At 57.5% G+C, this 23418-nt stretch overlaps 1 protein-coding gene across 1 annotated transcript in view; it reads left to right on the top strand.

Moving 5' to 3' along the window:
* The window catches only part of DNAH17 (dynein axonemal heavy chain 17), a 99800-nt gene that overhangs the window by 40535 nt on the left and 35847 nt on the right, over positions 1-23418 (top strand). Inside the window, 24 exon segments of the mRNA XM_070389484.1 lie at positions 915-1163; positions 2887-3009; positions 3961-4308; positions 4409-4500; positions 4906-5032; positions 5709-5861; positions 7142-7267; positions 7443-7550; positions 8060-8191; positions 8505-8665; positions 9304-9460; positions 10475-10579; positions 12167-12324; positions 12962-13100; positions 13257-13484; positions 13886-14023; positions 14871-15003; positions 16161-16288; positions 17008-17156; positions 20715-20997; positions 21082-21255; positions 21512-21719; positions 22141-22306; positions 23092-23194. Of these exon segments, the coding sequence (XP_070245585.1) occupies positions 915-1163; positions 2887-3009; positions 3961-4308; positions 4409-4500; positions 4906-5032; positions 5709-5861; positions 7142-7267; positions 7443-7550; positions 8060-8191; positions 8505-8665; positions 9304-9460; positions 10475-10579; positions 12167-12324; positions 12962-13100; positions 13257-13484; positions 13886-14023; positions 14871-15003; positions 16161-16288; positions 17008-17156; positions 20715-20997; positions 21082-21255; positions 21512-21719; positions 22141-22306; positions 23092-23194 (3888 nt within the window).

Raw genomic sequence — 23418 nt, 5'->3', positions numbered from 1 at the left:
ACTCCCATGCAACTCCCAAGCCATTCTCAGCCCACCCCGAATTCAAGACTGGAGCTTCTTGGGTTTCTGCCTCCACTCTTTGTAGGGTGGTCCCCCAGTGCCTCCTGTGTCTTGTTTCATCCTGTTATGAGTGGAATTTCCTCTGCTGTATCTTTGTCCGTGTAAGCTACGTTGGGCTTCCCTGGTGGCTCAGTAGTAAAGAATCTGCCTGCCAATGAGGGAGACCTGGGTTCGGTCCCTGGATCAGGAAGATCCCCTGGAGAAGGAAATGGCAACCCACCCCAGGATTCTTGCCTGGGAGACTGCATGGACAGCAGAGCCTGGTGGGCTACAGTCTTTGGGGTTCAAAGAGTCAGACAAGACTTAGTGATTAAACAACAACAAGTAAGCTAGGTTACTCTGCAGTAACAAACAGCCCTAAAACACAAAATCTTTGTGTAGTTAACCACAGACATGTAGTTTTCGTTCATGCCAAGTCCACACTCCAGTTCCAGGCAAACCTTCAGCTCAGTGCGTGTGTCCACACCCGCCGAGGCAGGTAGAGGGAACTGTGGGCTCAGCGTTGGCAACTCAGGGCCTCTGCCCCCAAGTGACAGGTGTCATCCTCATTCCATTGGTTGGGGCAACTTTTGTGGCCTCAGCAAGACATGGGACAGAACAAGATCCTGGTGAGCAGTGACAAAGCCCATGTTTTGCCAACATCTCTCTTAACTGCTGACTTTTAAGTTGAATCGGTCATGGTAGAACTGGGGTTCTTTTTGCCCCCTGTATCCGGTCACTTTACCAAGCTCTGTCCTTAGTGCTGGAGACTCCTCATTGGATTGTTCCGTCCGAGAGCAATGCCAGGAAGGTGGCACGGGTGCCTTCCTGAACCGTCCCCAGTAGAGGAGTCAGTGGGCGTTTTCCCACCTCAGGTCAACACCAGCATCGACGACTGGAAGGCCACCAAGTGGAAGAGCATCAACGTGGAGCAGATGGACACAGACTGTAAGAAGTTCGCCAAGGACGTGAGGTCCCTGGACAAGGAGATGAAGAGCTGGGATGCTTTCGTGGGGCTGGACAACACCGTGAAGAACATGATCACATCCCTGCGTGCCGTGAGCGAGCTGCAGAACCCCGCTATCCGGGACCGCCACTGGCAGCAGCTCATGCAGGCCACCCAGGTACCACACTGACGCAGGGGCGGAGGGCAACGCTCCTCGGGAACTCGCTGCGGGCGTGGGGGGCTGACGCTGGCAAAGCTGGCTTCACGCATGCGCACCCCAGACCATCACACAGGGCTCCGGGCTCAGGGTGGCCCCAAGCTGGGTTAGAGGCTCTGCTGTCGCCACCTTGATTTCCTTAATTAATAACTTTTGCACACGGGATCCCATCATTTTCATTTTGTACCAGGCCCTGCAAATTATGCAGCCAGTACTGGTTGTAGCATGAACGGTGAATGTCCACGGGGCTCAGGAAGTTTGGGGTGGAGGAATAGTCACGGGTCCCCCCATGTACCCCAGGAGCACAGGGTCCTAGCACCGAAATTTTCCCAGGGATGTTCCCAAGTGAGGAGTGGGAGGGGCACTGGCCTTGACACTCACTGAAGGCGAATAGGACGGTCCCCACTGTCAGCAAACATTGAACAAAACTCTATGGAACGGCTACTCTGCAGAGGCCCCCCCGTAGATGTCAAGGAAGCAGAGAGGTTGAGGGCACGGGCCCTGCTCTCAGGGCAGTAGCGGAAGAAAGAACACAGGCCATGGTGTTTGGGAGGCCGAGTTGGGTGCTCAGTGGCAGTTCTAGGACTGCAGAGGAGGTAGCCACCTCCCTGGTTAGGGAAGCATGGGACCAGCATCAGGAGCACGTGGGGTGTGGCCTGGACTTTGGGGAGGAGGGGAGAAACAGGTGAGCAGAAGGGATTGTCTCGAGTACTGAGGCCACTGGCCAGCAGGCTCATGTACCCCATCCAGGGCCTGGGAGAGACCCCCGGGCAGTGATCAACAAATAACAGAAACGTCCCAGAAATTGGGCACCACTGAGGACTTGTTGAGACCTGGGCAGGTATTTTCCCAACCGTGATTGAGAAACACTCAATTCCATCAGTTGGTCAAACCAGTTTTTGTGGCAGGCTTGGAATTCAGGCTTGGAAATGTCTATGTGACAGTGAGAAAGATTTGAAGACTGGGTGACACCATGCAAATACCTGCTATTGTTACCAGAGTAACAGTACCTGTAACGCAGCCACACCTGTTACTAACCCGGCAGCTTCCCCAGATGGATCGGGTCCTGCAGCTGCGGTCACAAAGCCCCACATGATGGGGGATCTTGAAACCACAGAAATGTATTCTTTCGTGGCCCTGGAGGCCAGAAACTGGAAGTCAAGGAGTCAGTAGAGCCATGATCCCTCCGACATCTAGGGGAGGACCCTCCCCTGCCTCTCCCAGCTTCCAGTGGTCCCAGGCGGCTCTTGGCTTGTGGCCACGTCTGACGCATCCTTGCCTCCGCGGTCACATGGCCTCCTCTGCATTTCAAACCTCCCTCTCCTCTCTGTGATGAAAACACCTGCCATCAGGTTTAGACTCTGTGCAGTTGACCCGAGATGATTTCATCTCAAGATCCTTAACAGCTGCAAAGACTCTATTTCTGAGTAAAGTCACATTCTGAAGTCCAGATGAACATGAGTTTGCGAGGACACTCTTCAACCCACTACTGGTGGGCTCTGTTGCTACCAGTTTTACAGGGAGGAGAGGCCTGGAGGAGTGTCTGCCCAAGTCACGGAGCTCCCAACACCCGCTTCGTGGCCTGGGTTCCTCCCTCGCCAGCCTCTACGTGAAGGACAAAGGTGTCCCTCAACTGGAGAACATGTGACCGAATGTGAAATGTGCCTATTGTTTTCCTCTGCAGGTGAAATTTGAAATGTCAGATGAGACCACCCTGGCAGATTTACTCCAGCTGAACCTGCACAAATACGAGGATGAGGTCCGAAACATTGTCGACAAGGCCGTGAAGGAGTCTGGGATGGAGAAGGTATCCTTTGCTGAGAGTGAAGTGTATTTTATACGGGACGATGCTGAAACCGACCCCCCAGCCTGACGCCTGTCGAATGTGCTGACGTAGGGTTGACACTAACGCGCCACCGGTTGACACCTGACTGAACTCTCCTCTCTTTCCATGAAGCACCCTCGTGTGTGGTCTGTCCTGCCTCAGCCTCAGCCTTCTGAGAAGCTGAATGGGGCCGGGGCGGGGTGGGCAGTGGTCAGGAGGGCTGGCCATCAGCTGGTACCTCGGGCCATTCCAGGACACAGGAAAATGCTGGAGGAGTCCTTTGCAGTTCAAACCTCTCTCCTCACCTGTTTTTTGAGTTTGAATGGTCACAGTTGGGCTTGCTTTCTTTTTTTAACAGCTTTATTGAGCTATAAATCACATACCCATTCACCCATTTAAAGTGTGCAGTTCAATGGCTTTTAGCATATTTACAGAAATGTGCAGCCATCACATGTTAGAATTAGTCAATTTTAGGACATTTTCATCTCCTCAAAAAGGGATGAAACCCAGACCCTTTAGCTAGTATCTCCTGTCTTCTCACACCTCCCCCCATCCCAGCTCTAACCTACTGCTTCTATAGGTTCGCCTTTTTGTGCATTTCATATACATGTAAACATAATAATGTCGGCTTTTGTGTCTGACTTCTTTCACTGAGCATGTTTTTAAGTTTCCTTCGTGTTGTAGCACGTGTCCATACGTCATTCTTTTTTATAGCCAAATATTTCATTACATGAACACTCCACATTTTGTCCACCCATTCACCCACCGAGGGACATTGGGGTTGCTTCCATCTTTTGGCCACTGTGAATAATGTTGGCATGAACATTTTGGCTTTCTGAGAGCAGGGCCTCCTTCCACGTCCCAAGAAACTATGGGTCCTCGTCAGTGATTCTTGCCAGACTCTCGCTGACCCGGTTCCTGTTCCTCCGAAAGGTGCTGAAAGCCCTGGACAGCACGTGGTCCACCATGGAGTTTGAGCACGAGCCGCACCCACGGACGGGCACCATGATGCTCAAGTCAGACGAGGTGCTGGTGGAGACGCTGGAGGACAACCAGGTGCAGCTTCAGAACCTGATGATGTCCAAGTACCTGTCCCACTTCCTGAAGGAGGTGACCAGCTGGCAGCAGAAGCTGTCCACGGCAGACTCAGTCATCTCCATCTGGTTTGAGGTCCAGAGAACCTGGAGCCACCTGGAGAGCATTTTCATTGGTTCCGAAGATATCCGGGCCCAGCTGCCGGAGGATTCCAAGCGCTTTGATGACATCGACATCGAGTTCAAGGTGAGCACAGCTCTCTGGCTCCTGCCTGGGCACTTTTGGAAATGGCTCCCTTGGTGCAAACAGGGCTTGTGGTGCCATGGCGGTCCCTCTCTCCTCCCAGGCCCTGATGGAAGACGCGGTGAAAACACCCAATGTGGTTGAAGCCACCAACAAACCTGGCCTCTATGACAAACTTGAGGACCTGAAGAAGAGGTGGGTCCCATACCTGTCCAGACAAGGGGCTTCACTGTGGCAGAAACCCGAGTCATGCGCCTCCCCCGCTACCCCGCTGGCCAGGCCAGGAAAGCCCCAGGCTGTGGGTTAACACATCCCCTCCCTGGAAGCACCTGCCACTTCCTGCCACCCTAGCCACAGAGCCTGCTTTGGCCTCAGAGGAAGGCACGATGGCAGAGATTCAACTGTAGCCCCTCCTGCCTGGCGACGTCCACAAGTGTGGGGGCTGGCTGAGAAAGAGCGTGTCCGCTTGGAAGATTTGAATCAAACTGGGGCTGGGAACGGCCTGAGCATCTCCAGGGTCGTCTGTCCAGTGCGTGGAAGGATGGGCTGGCAGAGACCTTCTGTCGAGCAGGACTCAGCAGCCTCGTTCCCTGCCCCCAGGTTGGCTGTGTGCGAAAAGGCCTTGGCCGAATATTTAGAGACAAAAAGACTGGCTTTCCCCAGGTTCTACTTTGTCTCTTCAGCTGACCTCCTGGACATTCTTTCCAATGGAAATGACCCCGTGGAGGTAGGCGGGCCCCTGATGGTCCGAAGGGGCGCCAGGCCCCATGTCCGGGTGGCCCCGGGATGTTGGAGTGTCCGAGAGGTGGTCCACACCAGAAACCGCCCAGGGGCCGGGCCGTGACAGAAGGACCCGGGACCGCTCTCAGAGCCCGCCCTTCCCCTGAGCGCCATCATTGTGCTCTGGAAAATGGGAGAGATGCCCGTTTCTAAGACACATGCTGCTCATCCTGCCAAACCCCAGACACCGGGAGGAAAAGGTCCCACGAGGCTCCTCTTCTAAAAGAGAGAAGGGCGAGCATCCGGGCAAAGGGAGGGGACCGTGTTTTATTCTAATCATGGGGTTGCAGATGCACGGTATGGGAGCCCCAGGGCGGCCCACGGTTTAGGTTATGAGCATCTGACTTAGGGGCATAGGCCCCGTGCCCCCTGGGTCAGAACCTTCTCAGGGAAGAGAAGAAACAGACATTCAGAAGATTCTGCCGAGCAGCGCTTGCTGTTTCCTTTGTTGGTGAAGTGTGTTTAATCAGCATCCCAGAGGCGGGTGGTCGGGGAGGGGGGAGAATAAGTTAAAAAAAAATGATGCTTAAGACCACCCAAGGGAGACCCAGGCCATGGGCATCCACCTGTGAGCCCCTGGGTTGCAAAATCCAACGTCCTCCCCCTCTGACCCTGAAATCCAGGTGAGCCGCCATCTGTCCAAGCTCTTCGACAGCCTGTGTAAACTGAAGTTCCGCCTGGACGCCAGTGGGAAGCCGCTCAAGTTCGGCCTGGGCATGTATAGCAAGGAGGACGAGTATGTGGACTTTGACCAGGAGTGCAACCTCTCGGGGCAGGTGCGAGCTGCCGCGGGACGCGCAGAGCACTGCCCTGGGGATGGTGGTGCCCTGTGACCGGGACCGCGTGGCCAGACAGGCTGTCAGCAGCAGCCCGTGGCCAGCCCTCTCTCCTCTTCCCTCAGCCTTGCAGAACAAATGATTAAGGGACGTCTTTATAGGAGTCCCTGCACAGCCTTACCTATGCAGTCTGAGGTGACCCGTGAAAAGAAAGGAAGGAGAAAGGAGGGAGGGGGAAAGGGAGGGAGAGAACAGATTTATTAATGCCCTTAAATCCTCATCGTTTTATTATTATTAATGCCAAGGGGGCCACTTTGGAGGGTGCCTTGCACACCTGCCAAGGTCTCATCCCTGTTCAGCACGATGGGCTTTACAGCTTCCATATTTAGCAGAGGGCTCCTCTTACCCTGGGCAGCCCAGCCCCAGTCCCACCTCCCCAGCCCAGGAGGCTTCTCCCTTCTGCTGACAGCAAGCTTCCTGGCTGCCCTCTCCCCCATCTTTTTGCCCAAGTATTATTCAAGCATCCAAATCAATTCTTACATTTTGCCTAAGCAAAATGTAATTTGGAGGTAAATTGGCTTGGGGCATTAAAAATCTCACGCGAGAAAACTCAAGCTCCAACAAGTTGAATTCGGAGTGCCTGGCCGGACAGGGTGACGCAGGATCCATTCATCGGTTTGTTCAGACACTTCCCACACTTAACCACTTACAGACATAACCACTGAACTACAGCCTGCACTGTGCTCCTATCAATAGCTTAAAAGAAAAACCAACCTGATTATCCCATTCAGGTATTTTCCCCCTGGTGGCAGTTAGTTGAAGGTTTGTATTTCAAAATACACGCAAGCGTCATCAGCCAGTTTGTCCGCGTGACAAAGAATGCCCTTGAGGACAAGTGGGGCTCTGCTGGTCAGAATCCGCCTGGGACAGGGGGCAGCAGGGCCTGGGGGACAGATGCCCTGTCCCGGAACATCAGCACTACTTCGTGGGCTCAGACACAGACTGTCTTCTCTAGCTTTTTCTCTCGTTCCCTATCCCTTCTGTGTTTAGACACAGTGATTGCACACGAAAGCCCAATGCAACTAGTTTTGTGGGTACAGCGAGGCTTGCTGAACACATTTTTCCAGCAGGGCATTCTTACCGCTCAGAAAACCTGGGCATTTCTACCCCTGGAATGATGATACGGATGAGGACAAGTGGTAATTGATTTTGTAAACGTCAGAGCAAGTCATCGGATGAGACATGCTCACCCTCTCTGGTCCCCGTGGCTCCGTCCCCAGGTAGAGGTCTGGCTGAACCGGGTGCTGGACAGGATGTGTGCCACGCTCCGCCACGAGATCCCCGAAGCTGTGGTGACCTATGAGGAGAAGCCAAGGGAGCAGTGGATCTTTGACTACCCCGCCCAGGTCCGAGCTGGGTGGACGGGGCAGCTCTGAAATGCGGGGAGGGGTGGATGGAGCTCACCCGTCCTGGGTTAGCCACAGTCCGGTGGCGAAGAGCCACCTTAACTGGTGTGAACTCTTCCGTCGGACAGAAAAAGGTGCTCACGTGGCGGGTGCTGGGGCCCCCCTCTGTTTCCAGATCGCGCTCACGTGCACCCAAATCTGGTGGGCCACTGAGGTGGGCTTGGCGTTTGCCAGGCTGGAGGAAGGCTACGAAAATGCCATCAAAGATTACAACAAGAAGCAGGTGTGTCCCGCCCACCCCGTGTCTGTCCTAAGCACCTTGCTCTGTGAGGTCCTGGCTCGTGCCCCTGCCATTTCTCTGAGTCAAAAGCAACCAAATATTGGCAACAGCTGTTCTGCCCAGGAGTAACTGCTTCAGAAATACATGACTTTAATTCTCTATTTCGATTTGATTTTTTGACAGATTCTTGGTTAGAAATTTAGAAACCAAAGATAATGTTTAAAATGAAAGATATAACCCTGTCAACAGATTCTTAGCTAACCTAGTGTACATATAATCAGTTCCTAGGCAAAAATACACAACTATCCAAGTGGCTTTAAAATCCTGTTTTCATTTACTGTCTGCCATCTCTCATGACATCAGATCTTCATTGACACCATTTTTAGTGACTTCTTGATATTCCATGGGGGAGGGGCAGTTCCCGAGTGCCCAGGGGGACCCGCCCAGCCCGGAGGCCACCCCTGAGGCCACCCGGGGAGCCGTGTGCGAGGGAGGCATGTTTGCTCCCGCAGATCAGCCAGCTCAACGCGCTCATCACCCTGCTCATTGGAAACCTCAATGCAGGGGACAGAATGAAGATCATGACCATCTGTACCATCGATGTCCACGCCCGGGACGTGGTGGCCAAGATGATCACCGCCAAGGCATGGGTGCCAGGAGGGGCCAGGAACCAGGGTGGGGGCCTGGGGCTCAGGACTCCAGCCCACATCCCCCACCCGTCACTGCTTCTTCCTCAGCGGGGCGGGGGGACACTTCTCCAGGCAGCGGCTACCCCGTTCTGCACCCCTAATCTCACCCCTGGTGAGCCACTGGACAAGCAGCCCAATCAGAAGTGCCCCTGGTTCAGCAGTGGGGGCGGTGTTAGGCTTGATGGGGGCACCTGGGGAGGGGCGGGGTGCTGGAAGCACCCCGGGGTCAGGGACCGCTTGGAGGCAAGCCAGCCTGCTCCCCCCGCAGGTGGAGAGCTCCCAGGCCTTCACCTGGCAGTCCCAGCTGCGGCACCGCTGGGACGAGGAGAAGAAGCACTGCTTTGCCAACATCTGTGATGCCCAGATCCAGTACTCATATGAGTACCTGGGCAACACCCCGCGGCTGGTCATCACCCCACTCACGGATAGGTGAGGGCCCCGGCCGCCTTCCCGCCTGGCCGCGAAAACAACGCAGGGGAGGGAATCGCACCCTTTCTCTGGGCTCTTCCCCACGTGTCCTTGCACCGTCAGACCCAAATGTCCCCTGCTGAGGCTGACGGATGCGGGCGTCTGGGCTGGGGGACCTGCGTTCAGGTTCAGTTCTGCTACCTGCCAGGCACCCAGCCTTGGAGCCGAGACCTTATTCCTTCATTCTGACCTTGGCTGTTTGGCCTTAGGGGTGTTGCTTAGCCTTTCTGAGGGCCTGTAAAATGGGGATGATGTTTTATAAATCCTCAGCAGCTTGTCGAGGGTCAAGTGAATCACGTGACACCAAAAAGCACTCAGACCAGATCCTCAGCACCTGTGATGCGGCTGTTCCATTGGACGGGCAACATAACGTTCCTTCCCGCCCCTGTACCCCTAGTGCCATGGCTGGTTCAGCCCTCACGTAGTGTCTGCTCCAGCGGGACGGCGTTTGCTCCTTGGTGACAACACAAGCCCTCCTTTGCCCCTTTGAGCTCCCTTTGGTGCCACCTTGGGGCTCAGGGGCTGTCACCGACCCACAGTAAAAGAAAGTGGGCAGCCCTGGGGTTGCCACCCACAGGGTGATTGGACATCCCTTACAGATGCTACATAACCTTGACCCAGTCCCTCCATCTGATCATGGGCGGAGCTCCTGCTGGCCCCGCCGGGACTGGCAAGACCGAGACGACCAAGGACCTGGGCAGAGCCCTGGGCACCATGGTCTATGTCTTCAACTGCTCCGAGCAGATGGACTACAAGGTACCCACCCCACGTCCAGGGGGCCTGGAGTCCCCTCCCCCAGGAGGCCGCAGCCAACACTCCCCAGGTGACCGCTGGGCGGGTGGACACTGCTGGCTGGCCTCTTGGGCATGACCAGCGTGTCTGGTGGAGGATCCCAGGGTGGACAAGCTGCTGCTGCTGCTGCTAAGTCGCTTCAGTCGTGTCCAACTCTGTGCGACCTCAGAGATGGAACACCCAGCTCCAAACATCCTTCCCTGCTAGGGAGGCAACCCCTCCCAACCTACATCCCAAGCTTGTCCCAGCAACTGGGGGCACCAGAGAGAGTGAGAGCCTCCAAGGGGGCAGGGTGTGGGGGGTGGCCCCTGCGGAGGGGCCAGGTCCCTGTGGTCACCAGAGGCTTTGTGGCACAGCCACAGTTCTTAAAGGGCCCAGGAAAGAAGACCGTGGAGGTCAGGTCAAAGCAGCCTCTGGTGCGAAGGGTTGGGAGCCACTGAGGTCATGAACATGGCCTCCTGGGGCCTCCCCGCCCCATCCCCATGGGATCCCCACAGTCCAGGAGACCCCATCTTGAGGCTGAGGGTGGGGACAGCTGCCCCCTCTGACTGTGAAGGCCACAGCCCACACCAACCTCCTGGGTTTTAGAGAAGTGAAATCTGAAGCTGGATCCTCCTAGAAGGAATCCTGTGTGTAAACACTGAAGAATAATCCCTTTTATCTTTCAAAGGCCTGAGTCCATCTCCTCCACCTTAGAGGGAAGGCCCCTCCTTGTGTGCTAGTGGAAAATGCCAGGGTGAATTTTACACAAACGGCCTTATCTGAGTCCAGGCAAAGCCTTCAGTGCAGGGAGGACCTGGGCTCTTCCTGGCACCCGGCCCCATGTTGACTCTTGCAGGGAGGGGACGGCCTGCCTCTAGCCTCCCGGGGCCCCAAAGTTCCCAAGCCTGACCCCCAACCTGGGCAGGAGCTGACAGGGCAAGCAGGGGCCCCTGGCAGGACTCCCCAGTGCCCACTTCTCCCCGCCACCTTTCCTAGTCCTGCGGAAACATCTACAAGGGCCTGGCCCAGACCGGAGCCTGGGGCTGCTTCGACGAGTTTAATCGGATCTCTGTGGAGGTCTTGTCCGTGATTGCTGTACAGGTAGGGCCCCCGTGCGGCCTCTGGGTCACCTTCGGGAACTCGCTGCCCTCCCGCATCGGGGCTTGTCAGCTTCCCGGTATGGTCAGGTCAGCCTGAGTGGGGGTATGGCACAGAGGTGAGCGGGACCCCAGCCCTGTCCTTCGGGGGCCCGCAGTCTGGTGGGGCACACAGAAGGGTCAGACACAGCAAACTTGTCACTGAATGCAGATGGGGGATAGTCAGTTTTGCCTAGGGTCCAGGACAGAGGGCTTCGTTTCAGTTCCCAATGGAGCTGGGCATTGAAGTATGCATAGGAGCTTGTCCATTAGACAAGAGTGCTGGGAGAAAGGGAGGAAGTGTGCCCAGGTATTTGGGGAATACCCGTGATGGAGTGCACGACTGCCTGGTTCTGGGCTCTATTTAAACTCTCCATGCCTCCATTGTCTAATCTGTAGAATGCGTTTGCTGGCAGGATTAGGGGTGAGTGCAGGTAGCTGGCCTCCTCCACCGCTGTTTCCCTCTTGGTGTAGACAAAGAACTATCCCCAAGCCCTGAGACCAGAGGCCAGTAAGGCAAAAGGAAGATGGGGCAGTCAGCGCCCCCTGGACTCTCTGGCAGTGCTGACTGCCACCTTGGGGACCCCTCAACCCCCAAAGTCAGTGCACAGACCCTGGGAAAATTGTGCAGAGCTCTGTGAACTGAAGTAGAGGAGCAAGAACTGGAATAGAACATCAGGAGACGCTCCACGTGGTGGGGGGGGACGGGGGGGGGGCCCCCCTCCAGGCCCCCCCCTCCAGGCCCCGCCCTGTTGGGGTGAGAGCTGCACGCATCGCAGACCAGTCTGGCAGGAAAATCCTGGACTTTGCTTGGGAGCCCCAGACTCGGAGCAGGTCTTAACTGTGGGTACAGGGCGCCCTCCCGTGGGGGCTTGGAGGTTTGCAGCTGCTCAGCGGGCACTAAGGGTCAAAGGCAGAGCTAGTAGTCCCAGAATTCAGATTTCACCCAATGCCGAGTATCTGATGTGGGGATGGCTACCAATCAGCCCTCCCACGGGTCACTGCTGGAGCAGGAACAGACTCACAAAATGGCTAGGGGGCGGAACGTCACTCGATAACGAGGATTAGCCTCAACCTGGAGGAACCCCCAGGGCGTCTCGCTGAGTGACCAAAACCCATCTGAGATTACATACTGTACCATCCTACTTACTAAGGTTCATGAAAGAGAGAATCACAGAAATGGGAGCAGATGACTGATTGCAGGGGGTCAGGGGAGGGTGGGGTGGCAGAGGGGTGGGGGTGGCTGTCAAGGGTGACTCCACCTGAGGTCACGGAAATGTCCGTCATCTCCAGGTCGCTGTCCTGGTGGTGATGCCGCACCGCGGTCACCACTGGGGGGCGCTGGGGAGGGACCCATGGGATCCCCTCTTTTTCTTTCTTAACAACTGCACATGAATCTACAATTGTATCAAAGTTTAATTAAAAAAAAAAGATCAGGACAGTCCTCTGCAAATTCACAGCCATTCACACGCTTTAGCACAAAACGAAGCTCCATCCAGCCCATCAGAGTTAGCTATTCCCGCATGAACCCATCTATGTACCAACTGTTTAGGTAAAATGTGTCCAAGATGCAATTCGGGCCAAGAAGAAAACGTTTAATTTCCTGGGAGAGATGATAAGCCTCATCCCCACCGTCGGCATCTTCATCACCATGAACCCGGGGTATGCCGGGCGCACGGAGCTGCCAGAGAACTTAAAGGCCTTGTTCAGGTGTGCGCGGGGGCAAGGCCCAGGAGAGCGGCTGTGGAGGGCTGGGTCAACCCAGAGGGGGCTAGGGGAGGCAGGGACGGGAAACAAGGCCTGGGTGAGAGGGGCAACCTGGCCAGGACCTCTGTAAGGAGCAGACGGTGTCTTCCCACTTTTTGACTCCCAGGGGGTGGAGAGGAAGGTCCCATTTTAGGCATAAGCTGCCCACGGGTCAGGAAGATCCCCTGGAGAAGGAAATGGCAACCCACTCCCATATTTTTGCCCGGGAAATCCTATGGACTTTGGAGCCTGATGGGCTACAGTCGTGGGGTCACAAAGAGTCGGACACGACTGAGAGACTGAGCATGCACACAGCCAATCGGTACAAGGTGGTGGGGGAGGCAGCGCTGAGGTGACTCTCAGAGGATTTGAGTAAAGGGGGGCAGGGCCTGGAGATACCCCTCTGCAGAGCAAGGGGGCAACAGTAAAGACAGGAGGGGAGCCGAGGGGAGGGGAGGGGGTCTGGGAAGCTGCTCTGCACCTAGAGTCTCTGCCAGTAAGGCTGTGGTCCTCCTGGAAGGTGGTGAGCTCATGAGGGGCAGGTGGGGGCAGGCATGGAGGAGGGGGAGAAGCCAAGACAGACCCCCCCCGGACCCCTCAGGCCCTGTGCCATGGTGGTTCCCGACTTTGAACTGATATGCGAGATCATGCTGGTGGCCGAGGGCTTTCTGGAAGCCCGCCTTCTGGCCAGGAAGTTCATCACACTCTACACCTTGTGCAAAGAGCTGCTGTCAAAGCAGGTGTGTGACTGTCTGGGGGCCCATGGAGCCAGGGGCGGGAGGGATGACAAATGCAGCCGGCCTGGGCTGCCTCCCAGACGGCCTGGCGAAGCCCCCCAGCCTCGGTCCTGGCACGTCAGGTGGCACGCTCATGCCCACCCGCCCGCCCACCCGCAGGATCACTACGACTGGGGCCTGCGAGCCATCAAGTCTGTGCTGGTGGTGGCCGGCTCCCTGAAGAGGGGCGACCCCAGCCGGGCAGAGGACCAGGTGCTGATGCGGGCGCTCAGGGACTTCAATATCCCCAAGATCGTCACCGACGACCTGCCCGTGTTCATGGGGCTCATCGGGGACCTCTTCCCCGCCCTGGATGTGCCTCGGAAACGGGACCTGAATTTTGAGAAGGTGGGTATGGCTGGGGTCCCACCAGCGCCTCCTTGCTGCCGAGGACCTCACTTTCCACCATCACTTTCCACCATCTAAGTGGCAGGTACCACATGGGGGTGATGCCCGTGCCTGCCAGCAGGCAATGGCCACGCATGCGTGTCTCCGTCTGCCCTGAGGAATGTCCCGAAGCCACAGGCTGCCTCTCCAGCCCCTTTCTCAATACTGGAGGGTCAGGAGAAGAAGCAGAAGGGGCTTCAGACAAACCTATCCCCCGCACGGGGGTCTTAGTAGCACCCACGGCAGAGCACCTGGACACCCCCCCGGGCAGGGCTGCTGTTCCCTTCTGATCTCTTCCCTGGCGGGGGTTTTCCCGGTCCTGCCCGGCAGGCCCAGCACCCCGTCCTGCCCCCCCCGCCCAGGTCATCAAGCAGAGCATCGTGGAGCTGCAGCTGCAGGCAGAGGACGGCTTCGTGCTGAAGGTGGTGCAGCTGGAGGAGCTGCTACAGGTCCGGCACTCGGTGTTTGTCATCGGGAACGCGGGCAGCGGCAAGTCCCAGGTAGGCGCCTGCCTGGGACCCGGCCCAGGGCACCCTGGGCCCCCGCAGAGCATCATGGGCTGGGAAGGGAGCTGTGCCGGGTGACAGGGACAGCCGAGGAGGCCCAGAGTGGCTGGGGACCCTGGTCCCCCCTTGAGACCCTTCTCCTGGGCCGCCTCTCCTTCCGTCCCTTCCCCCTTGATGCTGGTCATCCACCTGCCTGCAGCCAGTCCCCACCCTCCTGCCCCCTGCCATCGCCTGGGGCACAGTGGGAAGCAGAGGGTGGCGGCAAGCATTACCGATACCCATAACATCGGAAAATTCTAAACCAGCCGAGTGCTCAGCTAGACACCCACAGGATGGACAATTATGCTATTATTAAAGATCATCTCCAAAGACTGTGTAACACGAGGGCTGCTCACTTCAAGTTATTTTTAAAAAGCAGAAACTGTATGAGCCAGTTCTCTAAAAAGGAATGTGTGTATGTGTGTGTATCTACACGCATATCCACGTGAACCTCCTCAAATGTCCTTAAAAACTCTTCTCTCGGTAGAAGAGTTGCAGGTAATTTTTCCCAGCGAGCACACATAACTTGTATTATCAGGAACAGTGGGAATTTTCCCGGGCTTTGGCACAGCAGCTGTCCGCTGTGCACAGAGGAGCGGTCACAGGGCGCCTGGCGTGGCCCTGGGTATTGTCTGGGGGACGCAAACGCACCTGCGTGTCTCCAGGGCAAAGCAGGCCCAAGGCCGGGCTTCTGCCCGTGGGTCTTCAAAGGCCCTGTGAGCTTGCACGGGGGCCCTGGCGCGGGGTTTGGGCCTGGGGCGCGGCCCCTGAGCCCCGCGTGGGTGGCCCCTCCTTGGTGCAGGTGCTCAGGTCTCTGAACAAGACCTACCAGAACCTGAAGAGGAAGCCGGTGGCCGTGGACCTGGACCCCAAGGCCGTCACCTGTGACGAACTCTTTGGCATCATCAACCCGGCAACCAGGGAGTGGAAAGATGGTAACAGCAGGACCCCACGGGACCAAGGGGACCAGGGGTCGGAGCCGGCGTCCTAGGCCTGGGTCCGCGGCCTGCCGATTTTGTTGTGGATGCTCAGCCGGGCTCCGTGCAGCGAACCCGTGGCCAGGCCCCCAGGGAGACCCTCGGCAGGTCCAGCTGGGGCAGGGGCCTGCGCATACACACGGGGCATCCTGATGGCACTCACGGAGAGCAGGGAGATCACAGAGGGCAGCCGGCTCACTCCACCAGGTGGGGGAAGTGGGGAAGCCACGGACACGTGAGCATCAGCACAGCGGCCCCGAGCGGGGCCACCACACTGTGGTCCATGGAGCAGGGAGGGGCCCGGAAACACAGGCCAGAGCCTCGGGGGCTGGGAACGCTGCTTCCTTGGAGGAGGCCCTTGACGAGGTCTGTGCTTTATAAAAAGAACCCAGGACACTGGAGAAAGGACAAATGAGGGGCTGGAGGAGAGAGAGGAGCCCCAGGGGGAGGAAGGGGCTCTGGACCGGATGGAAGGAGGGGTGCCTGCTTCCTGGGGGCTCCCCCACCCTACCTGAGCTTCCATCACCCCCTTCCCAGGCCAGGCTGGGGCTCTGCTCCAGTCTCCCCCCTGCAAGGGTCCTTTGCCCCTCACCCTGCTTTCTCTTCGTGACACTGTATGTGTTTCTGTGTGTATCTTGTGTTTCCCCCACCCCCCTCCACTGGAATGCAAGTTCTGTGGGGTGGGCAGGGGACTGTGGCTGTCCCCAAGCCCCCTGCTCTGAGTCTGAGACTTGAGGAGCACTCAGCAAACCTTTACTGACAGAAGGAAGAAAGGTGGGGAGTGAGGAGTGAGGGGGTGGGGTGCTGGTTGGGGTCGTGGCGCTCCACATAGGGCTGTCGAATCTGAGGATGGACCAGACTTGCGGGGGTGTTGTGGGGCAGGGTCAGGGGTGGAGGCATCAAGGAGGGGGGCCTTGGGGTCAAGAGAAGAGCAGGAAGTGAGCCAGGTCCCCTCCCGTCCGAGCGTCCACTGTCCCTCTGGGGAAGGGCACTGGCCACCTTTGAGAGAGAGGGGGCAGGCTGGGTCTCGGCCCGGGGGGTGCCCGGAGTGCTGTCAGGGCCCCACAGAGCGAGTGCTGCCCAGAGCCAGGCCTGAGCAGCCCTGCCGCCCGCAGGCCTCTTCTCCACCATCATGCGGGACCTGGCCAACATCACTCACGACGGCCCCAAGTGGATCGTGCTGGATGGAGACATAGACCCCATGTGGATCGAGTCCCTCAACACCGTCATGGACGACAACAAGGTGCGAGGGGCCCGCGACCCCGGAGCCAAGCCCCCAGAACCACAGTGATGAGGGGCAGGGGAGCATGTGGGATTCAACACACGTCTCGCCTGCCTCACTCAGCACACAGGGCCCGCTGTGGATGGGGACTGAGGAGGGGGCCTGTCTGGAGCTCTGCACAAAGTGTGATAGACGGTGAGGGGCTGGGGGAAGCCCCCATCCCGAGGCACACTCCTTGCAGGACGTAGGCCCACTGAGCCCAAGCCAGCTCAGATGCTCTCTGGGGAGCGTGGGTGAAGGGTGCAGGCACGGGGAGCGTTCCTACCTGACCACGTGGTGGGTGGCACCACGTAGGAGGGGAAGCTAATATCTTGGAAGGTGCAGACGACATCAAGAATCGTCTAAAAGCAGCTTAAGAACGTGATTCTCAATCGGGTGGAGGAGGGAACCCCAGTGTTCCCCAGGAAAGGGAGGAGGAGTCCTGGTTTGATGAGGCAAATTTAACCCCAGAGTGAAGTCCTACATGGTCCAAGCACGTCTGGGTGCTCTCCATGGCCCTGGGGTGGGAGGGGTGCTGACATCTGGGACGGCAGAGAGATGCTGGGTTAGGGAAGCGGTTGGTGGCTGGCAGGATGCAGAGGGTGTCTCTGGCCTCCCCCTCCTCTGAGATGGGTCCTGTGGCCGCCTCAGGACGAGGGCACTCTTGCAGCTGAAACCCACAGGCCCGCATCCGTCTCCAGGTCCTCACCCTGGCCAGCAATGAGCGGATCCCCCTGAACCGCACCATGCGGCTGGTGTTTGAGATCAGCCACCTGAGGACAGCCACGCCGGCCACCGTCTCCAGAGCTGGCATCCTGTACATCAACCCTGCCGATCTGGGCTGGAACCCGTGAGTTGGGCTTTTGTTCTCCTTCAAACTATGCAGAGAAAAAGGGAAGGGTGGTGGTATTTCAGTGTTGCCTGGGCACGCATTCATCCACTCGCTTATTCATTCATACGGTAAGCGCTGTGTGCCAGGCCCTCCTCGGGCAGCATGGTCACTGTGATGCGAGGATGCAGGAGAGACATGTGAATAAGTGATGACATGCCCAGGGACTGCATCATGCCGGCTGATGAAGCAAATGGAAAGGGAGGGCCTGGGCCTGTCATGGAGACAGGAAGTCTTCCTAGGGGAGCTAGAGTTTGGGCTGACCCCCCGCCCCCCCGCAGAGGAGAAGGAGCTTTCCGAGTGGAAAGAGTTTCAGGTGAGAACCAACATTTAAGGCACATCAGAGCAAGAGTGTGAGGTTCCCAGGGACGGGCAGCAGTCTGGTGTTGGCGGATGGACCGTGAAGCATCAAGATGCTCTTGGCAGGAAGGGACCAGCCCTGGACCAGCCTAGAGGCTGGCACAGGGGCCCTCTCTGATGTGGAGGGAAGAGTTCATGCCAGCAGACGACAGGTGGCCACTGGGGATGGGGAGGAGGAGTGGATGTGAGAAACGTTTGAAATCGTGAGAAAAGGAAGGCTTGGCGTTGAAGTTGGAGGTACATTTTCGCTCTTGGACCCATGGCTAGCCATTTACATGCCAGGACATCCTGCACAGTCTTACGTAGAAACCCCGGTGCAGCGTTCCAGGACTGACAGGCTCGTGAGAAACACTGTGGCTGCTCTCGTTCAGCCATCCATCCATCCACGCCTTCAACCAGTGCTTCCTGTGTGCCTGCCGTGTGTCTGACCCTAGGCTGCTCTGTGCGGGGAAAACTGGGTCTCCTGTGATAAGACATGTGGGGAGGAAGCGCTTCCAGAAGGAACAGGTGGAAGGTGGCCTCCCGCACACCCAGGGAGAAAGAAGCCTCAGGAGGGGAGGCAGGGTCGACAGGGTCGCGTCCGGAGCATCAAGGAGCCAAGGACAGAAAGTTGCCGCTGGATTTTGGCAGCTGGGAGCTGACCGCTAACTCAGGCAGAACAGATTCCTGGCATGACAGAACCAGAAGCCAGGTGGCAATTCGAGGAGCAGGAACTGGGAGGAAACCCTTGAAAGGAGGGTCTTTCTGGAAATGAGTCTTGAAGCAGCTGGGAAAGATAAGCGCTGCGGAGCAGAGGCGGGAGGGTTTCCAGGTGCAGGCAAGTTAGGGGGAGCCGGGGAGGCGGAGAGTTGGTGCTCTGTGTGCCTCTGTGGTGGGAAGTGAGCCCAGCTCCCCACACAGCAAGGCCGGGGCTGGAGGGGTGCTCAAGCGCCGTGGCCTGGCAGGGGTGGGACTGGAGCTGGCCTGACTCACAGGGCCCCGGGGGCCGCCGAGACCCGGCACCACTGTGCCGTCTTCTTCAGCATCACCTGTCCGCCCTCTTTTCTGGCGTCCTGTGGCCACCATGACCAAGGACCACAAACCAGGCAGCTTCAGACAGTGGAGGGTTATCCTCTTCTGCTTCTGGAGGCCAGAGATCTGAAACCAGGCATTGGGAGGGTTGGTTCCTTCTAGAAGCTCTGGGGACCTCTTCCCCCAGCTTCTAGTGTTGCCGGCAATGCTTGGCTGGTAGATGGATGGCCCAGTTTCTGAATCTCAGGTGACCCCCGCCCTGCACACACCTGTGTGTCATCATTTCCCTTCTTATAAGGGCCAGGCAGTGGGTCAGGGCCCACCCTCATCCGTGATGTTTCGACCTCGAGATCCTGACTGATTTCATCCGCAAGCACCCTTTTCCCAAATAAGGCCACATTCGCAGACCGCAGGGGGACATGTCTTCTGAGGGGCCGCCAACTCTTCCCACGTCACATGTCTGGGTCTTTCCAGGGTGGGCAGCAGACAAGGCAAGAGAACTGGAACAAAGTCCGAGCAGGAGCCGCTAAGATGCAGGGGGACAGGAAGAAGCTGACGGGGCCGAGGGGCGCCCAGGGGGACACCCAGCAGGGGCGGGGAGGAAAGAGCCAGAAGACCAGCAGGGGTGGGCAGAGGAGGGGCACTGAGTGGTCTGAAGGAGACGCGCCCTTCGGCCGGGAGTGGTCCTTGGGGCTCCAGAGGAATGACCAGGAGACTCTGAGTGGCTCCTTGGGGACCAAGAGGAAACCTGGGTTTTGCTGGAGAGAAGTGGAGAGGCTAAGAGCCAGCTCAGGGCACCCCCAGCCAGCCCCAGAGGAAGAGCAGCGCTCCGCAGGGGGCAGCCATCCCGGACGGGGACGTGAAGCACAGTCCAAGGGTCCCATGGCCTCCGGGGACAGGACAGGTGCCCACAAGGGAGCCTCTTGTCCTCTTGGTGTTATATATCTGAGCTGGCTTTTCAGATCAAAGCCAGCACACACATTTGCATGCACTAAATGTCTCTAACAAGGCAAAATTTAAAATTTGATATATCCGCCTGCAAGATAGAAGCAAATGCGGCAGTCTATGTATAGATTTGCAAATTGGTCTCCGTTCTGAAGACCTAGTGTACCTGGAATTCAGTTCTTAACTGCACGTGTTTGCTTGCCTGTGTCTGCTTGTCAAGCGTTTGAAAATCGTCTCTGTTACCTAGTTAACCCAGGGGCAACAGGGCAGAGGTTTTGAACTCTTGGTTCCCTCATCTCCTGGGGATGTAGTGAGACTCGGAGCTTCCAGAACACGCACTCACTTGCAGAAAGGCGTGTCTGCAGACGGCAGGCAAGCTGCGTTGGGTAATGTGAGCCTCCTGCTTATGCTCTGGGCATCCTGGAAATGACAGCTCACTGAGCTCATCGGCCAGCACTCTCTACGCTTTTAGCAGGCGCCTATTTAGCATTTACTGTGGACCAGGCCCTGTCCTCTGAGCCTTAAAAATATCAACCCAGGTAGTCCTTCCAAATGGGAGTTATCATCATCACTCTCATTTATGGATGAGAAACCTGAAACCCAGACGTGTTGAGTAACTTACCCGAGGCTACCGCTGGCCACACAAGAGCCCATTCAAGTCGGGCACTCAGACTCTAGAATCCACACCCCTCACTGCCGTGGTGGATCACCTCTGTGCAACCCACTCCAGGCAACGTGGCTTCCCAGGAACGCCTGTTGTATTGGTTTGGACTCTTCCACTAAAAGCATCAACTGGCTCAATTCACCAGGCATGCTTCAGGCATGGCTGGATCCAGGAGTCCAGATAATAACATGATGTATCCCTGCTCCTCTCCTTTTCTTCCCTTCCCACCCCCTCCCTGTCTGTCCCCCAGATGATGTTATGAATCCTTTCCTCCCCTCTCCTCCTATATGCAGCCCTACTGTCCTCAGTATCGGCCACATCTGAGGGTAGGAAGCGTGGCTCCTAGTTGTTCTAGGTGGGCAGCACCCCACAGCTAGAATCCCGGGGAAAGAGCGCGCCCTCGTCAGATCCTCTGAAGGTCTCGGGACCGGCCCTGTCACCAGGCAGGAGCACCAGTGGAAAGCCTTCAGCAAGGGGAGGGTCACCAGAGGGACCCCGCCCGGTGGCCTGGTCCTTCAGCACCTTCCCGCCTTCCCCAGGGTGGTGAGCAGCTGGATCGAGAGGCGCAAGGTGCAGTCAGAGAAGGCCAACCTGATGATACTCTTCGACAAGTACCTGCCCACCTGCCTGGACAAGCTCCGCTTCGGGTTTAAGAAGATCACGCCGGTGCCTGAGATCACCATCATCCAGACGATCCTCTACCTGCTCGAGTGCCTCCTCACCGAGAAGAACGCGCCGCCCGACTCCGCCAAGGAGCTCTACGAGCTCTACTTCGTGTTCGCCTGCTTCTGGGCCTTCGGGGGGGCCATGTTCCAGGACCAGGTGAGCAGCCGGCCGCCCGGGCGCCGTCTCCCGGCATCCCTCCAGGCGGGGCCCTTTCTGAGCCTCATTTTTGTCTCCCAACAGCTTGTAGATTATCGGGTCGAGTTCAGCAGGTGGTGGATCAACGAATTTAAGACGATCAAGTTCCCCTCTCAGGGGACGGTCTTCGACTACTACATAGACCCTGACACCAAGAAGTTCCTGCCGTGGACAGACAAAGTGCCCGCCTTCGAGCTGGACCCCGACGTCCCGCTGCAGGTAAACGGCCCAAAACGGCCCAGAACAGTGACGATGGACGACGACTGAGGAGCGGGACCCAGAGTCCCACCCCATGCTTCTCATCGGGACGTCCAGTCGCAGTTTCCATCAGTAGGACCTTTTCCGTGAGACTGGGGGATTTAACGCACTGCCCAGGTCTGTAGGTTTGTCTGGAGGTGGGACCTGGAGGCCTGGGTCTGTCTGAGGTTATGGCTCCTCCCCCGACATCTTCGCGCCCCTCTCTGCCCCCGACCAGGCCTCACTGGTGCACACCACAGAAACCATCCGCATCCGCTACTTCATGGACCTGCTCATGGAGAAGTCGTGGCCAGTCATGCTGGTGGGGAACGCGGGGACGGGCAAGTCGGTGCTAATGGGGGACAAGCTGGACAGCCTGAGCACAGACGACTACCTGGTGCAGGCTGTGCCCTTCAACTTCTACACGACCTCGGCCATGCTGCAGGGTACGGTCGAGGACGAGCCCAGGTGCTCACTGCCTGGCCTGGTCACACCCGGTCACTCTTGTCTGACGTGCTGCCCCCCGATCCCACCCCGAGTTTGTCCCGTCCCTTCTCACCACAGCCCTGGGAGCTCACCAGCTGCCTCTCCACTTCCCACGCTCCCCACCCACTGGTCTCTGTCCCCATAGTGGGGGTACCAGATCCTACAGGGAGCTCACAGCCAGTCTCGAGTGGCCCAAGGTCAATGGGACACAAGTTTCCTGCACCCCTGCCTGGGACCCGTGGTGCCCACCCCTCTCTCCTTCCTTCCCTGGGTGGCTGGAGTCTAACCCGCCTATCCTCGGTGGCCCCCAGGGCTACCCCTTGGGCCGCTGCCTCTGGGATCAACCAGGCACCGTGGGGGCTACCCCATTCCCTTCTCTAGGGGTTCTCGAAAAGCCGCTGGAGAAGAAATCAGGGCGGAACTATGGACCGCCAGGCACCAAGAAGCTGATCTACTTCATCGACGACATGAACATGCCCGAGGTGGACAAGTACGGGACGGTGGCCCCCCACACCCTCATCCGACAGCACATGGACCACGGGCACTGGTAGGCGGGCTGAGGGGACGGCCACGGGTGGGGAGGCAGGGCTGGGACACAGGAGCAGGCTGACGGGGCTTCAGGCCCGTGGAGTCTGGGGAGGGGGAGAGGTCAAGGCACAGAGGGGTTAGCCAGCCTCCCTGGAGTCCCAGTTGAGCTGAAACGTACACCCAGGCCTGCACAATGAGCCACCCTGTTGCCTCCCATTTCAAAAATTTTCTCATTCTCTAGAGCATGAAGTCCAGTTGGCCATTTCATATATAATCGATATTTATTGAGGTTTATGGTGGTTCAGACGGTAAAGTGTCTGCCTACACTGCGGGAGACCCGGGTTCTATCTCTGATTGGGAAGATCTCCTGGAGAAGGAAATGGCAACCCACTCCAGTATTCTCGCCTGGAAAATCCCATGGCTAGAGGGAGCCTCTTAGGCTGCAATCCATGGGGTTGATTGCAATCCAAAGAGTCGGACACGGCTGAGCGACTTCACTTGCACTTTCTTTCATTCATTTATTTAGCTGCAGCGGGCCTTGTTCCCACGTGCGGGATACTTGATCTTTGTTTTGGCACGTAGGATTTTAGTTGCACTGTGTGGGATCTAGTTCCCTGACCAGGGGTTGAACCTGGGCCCCCTGCCCTGAGGGTGCAGAGTATTAGCCACTAGACCAGCAGGGAAGTCCCAAGGTGGTTTTTTTTTTTTTTAAACCATAGGCAAGGCATGACCGGGGTGGGTGGGGTGCCGAGGGTGGCTCCTGGGTGCCAGCGGCAGGGCCTGATGCTGGCCTTCCCCACGCAGGTACGACCGACAGAAGCTGACGCTGAAGGACGTCCACAACTGTCAGTACGTGGCGTGCATGAACCCCACGTCCGGGTCCTTCACCATCGACCCCAGACTTCAGGTGGGCAGAAACTGGACTCGTCTTGGTGGGCTGCATGAGTCCGAAGCTCATTTGTCCAGTGAGGACGAGAGCATGGATGTGGGGTGGTAGGGGCGGCAGGCTGGCTTTCCCTGGAGCACGGCCCAGTCTTTTGGATGTCAGCACATTCGTGGGGACGTCGAGAGGCTGCCAGGTTAAGCAAATGAAAATACAGATGCCTGGGCAAATCTGCATTTCAGAAAAAC

The sequence above is a fragment of the Bos mutus genome, chromosome 19 (genome assembly GCF_027580195.1).
Source record: "Bos mutus isolate GX-2022 chromosome 19, NWIPB_WYAK_1.1, whole genome shotgun sequence".
In the NCBI taxonomy this organism is placed as follows: domain Eukaryota; kingdom Metazoa; phylum Chordata; class Mammalia; order Artiodactyla; family Bovidae; genus Bos; species Bos mutus.
The sequence above is the reverse complement of the archived record's forward strand: the minus strand, read 5'-3'. Positions and strand labels throughout refer to the sequence as shown.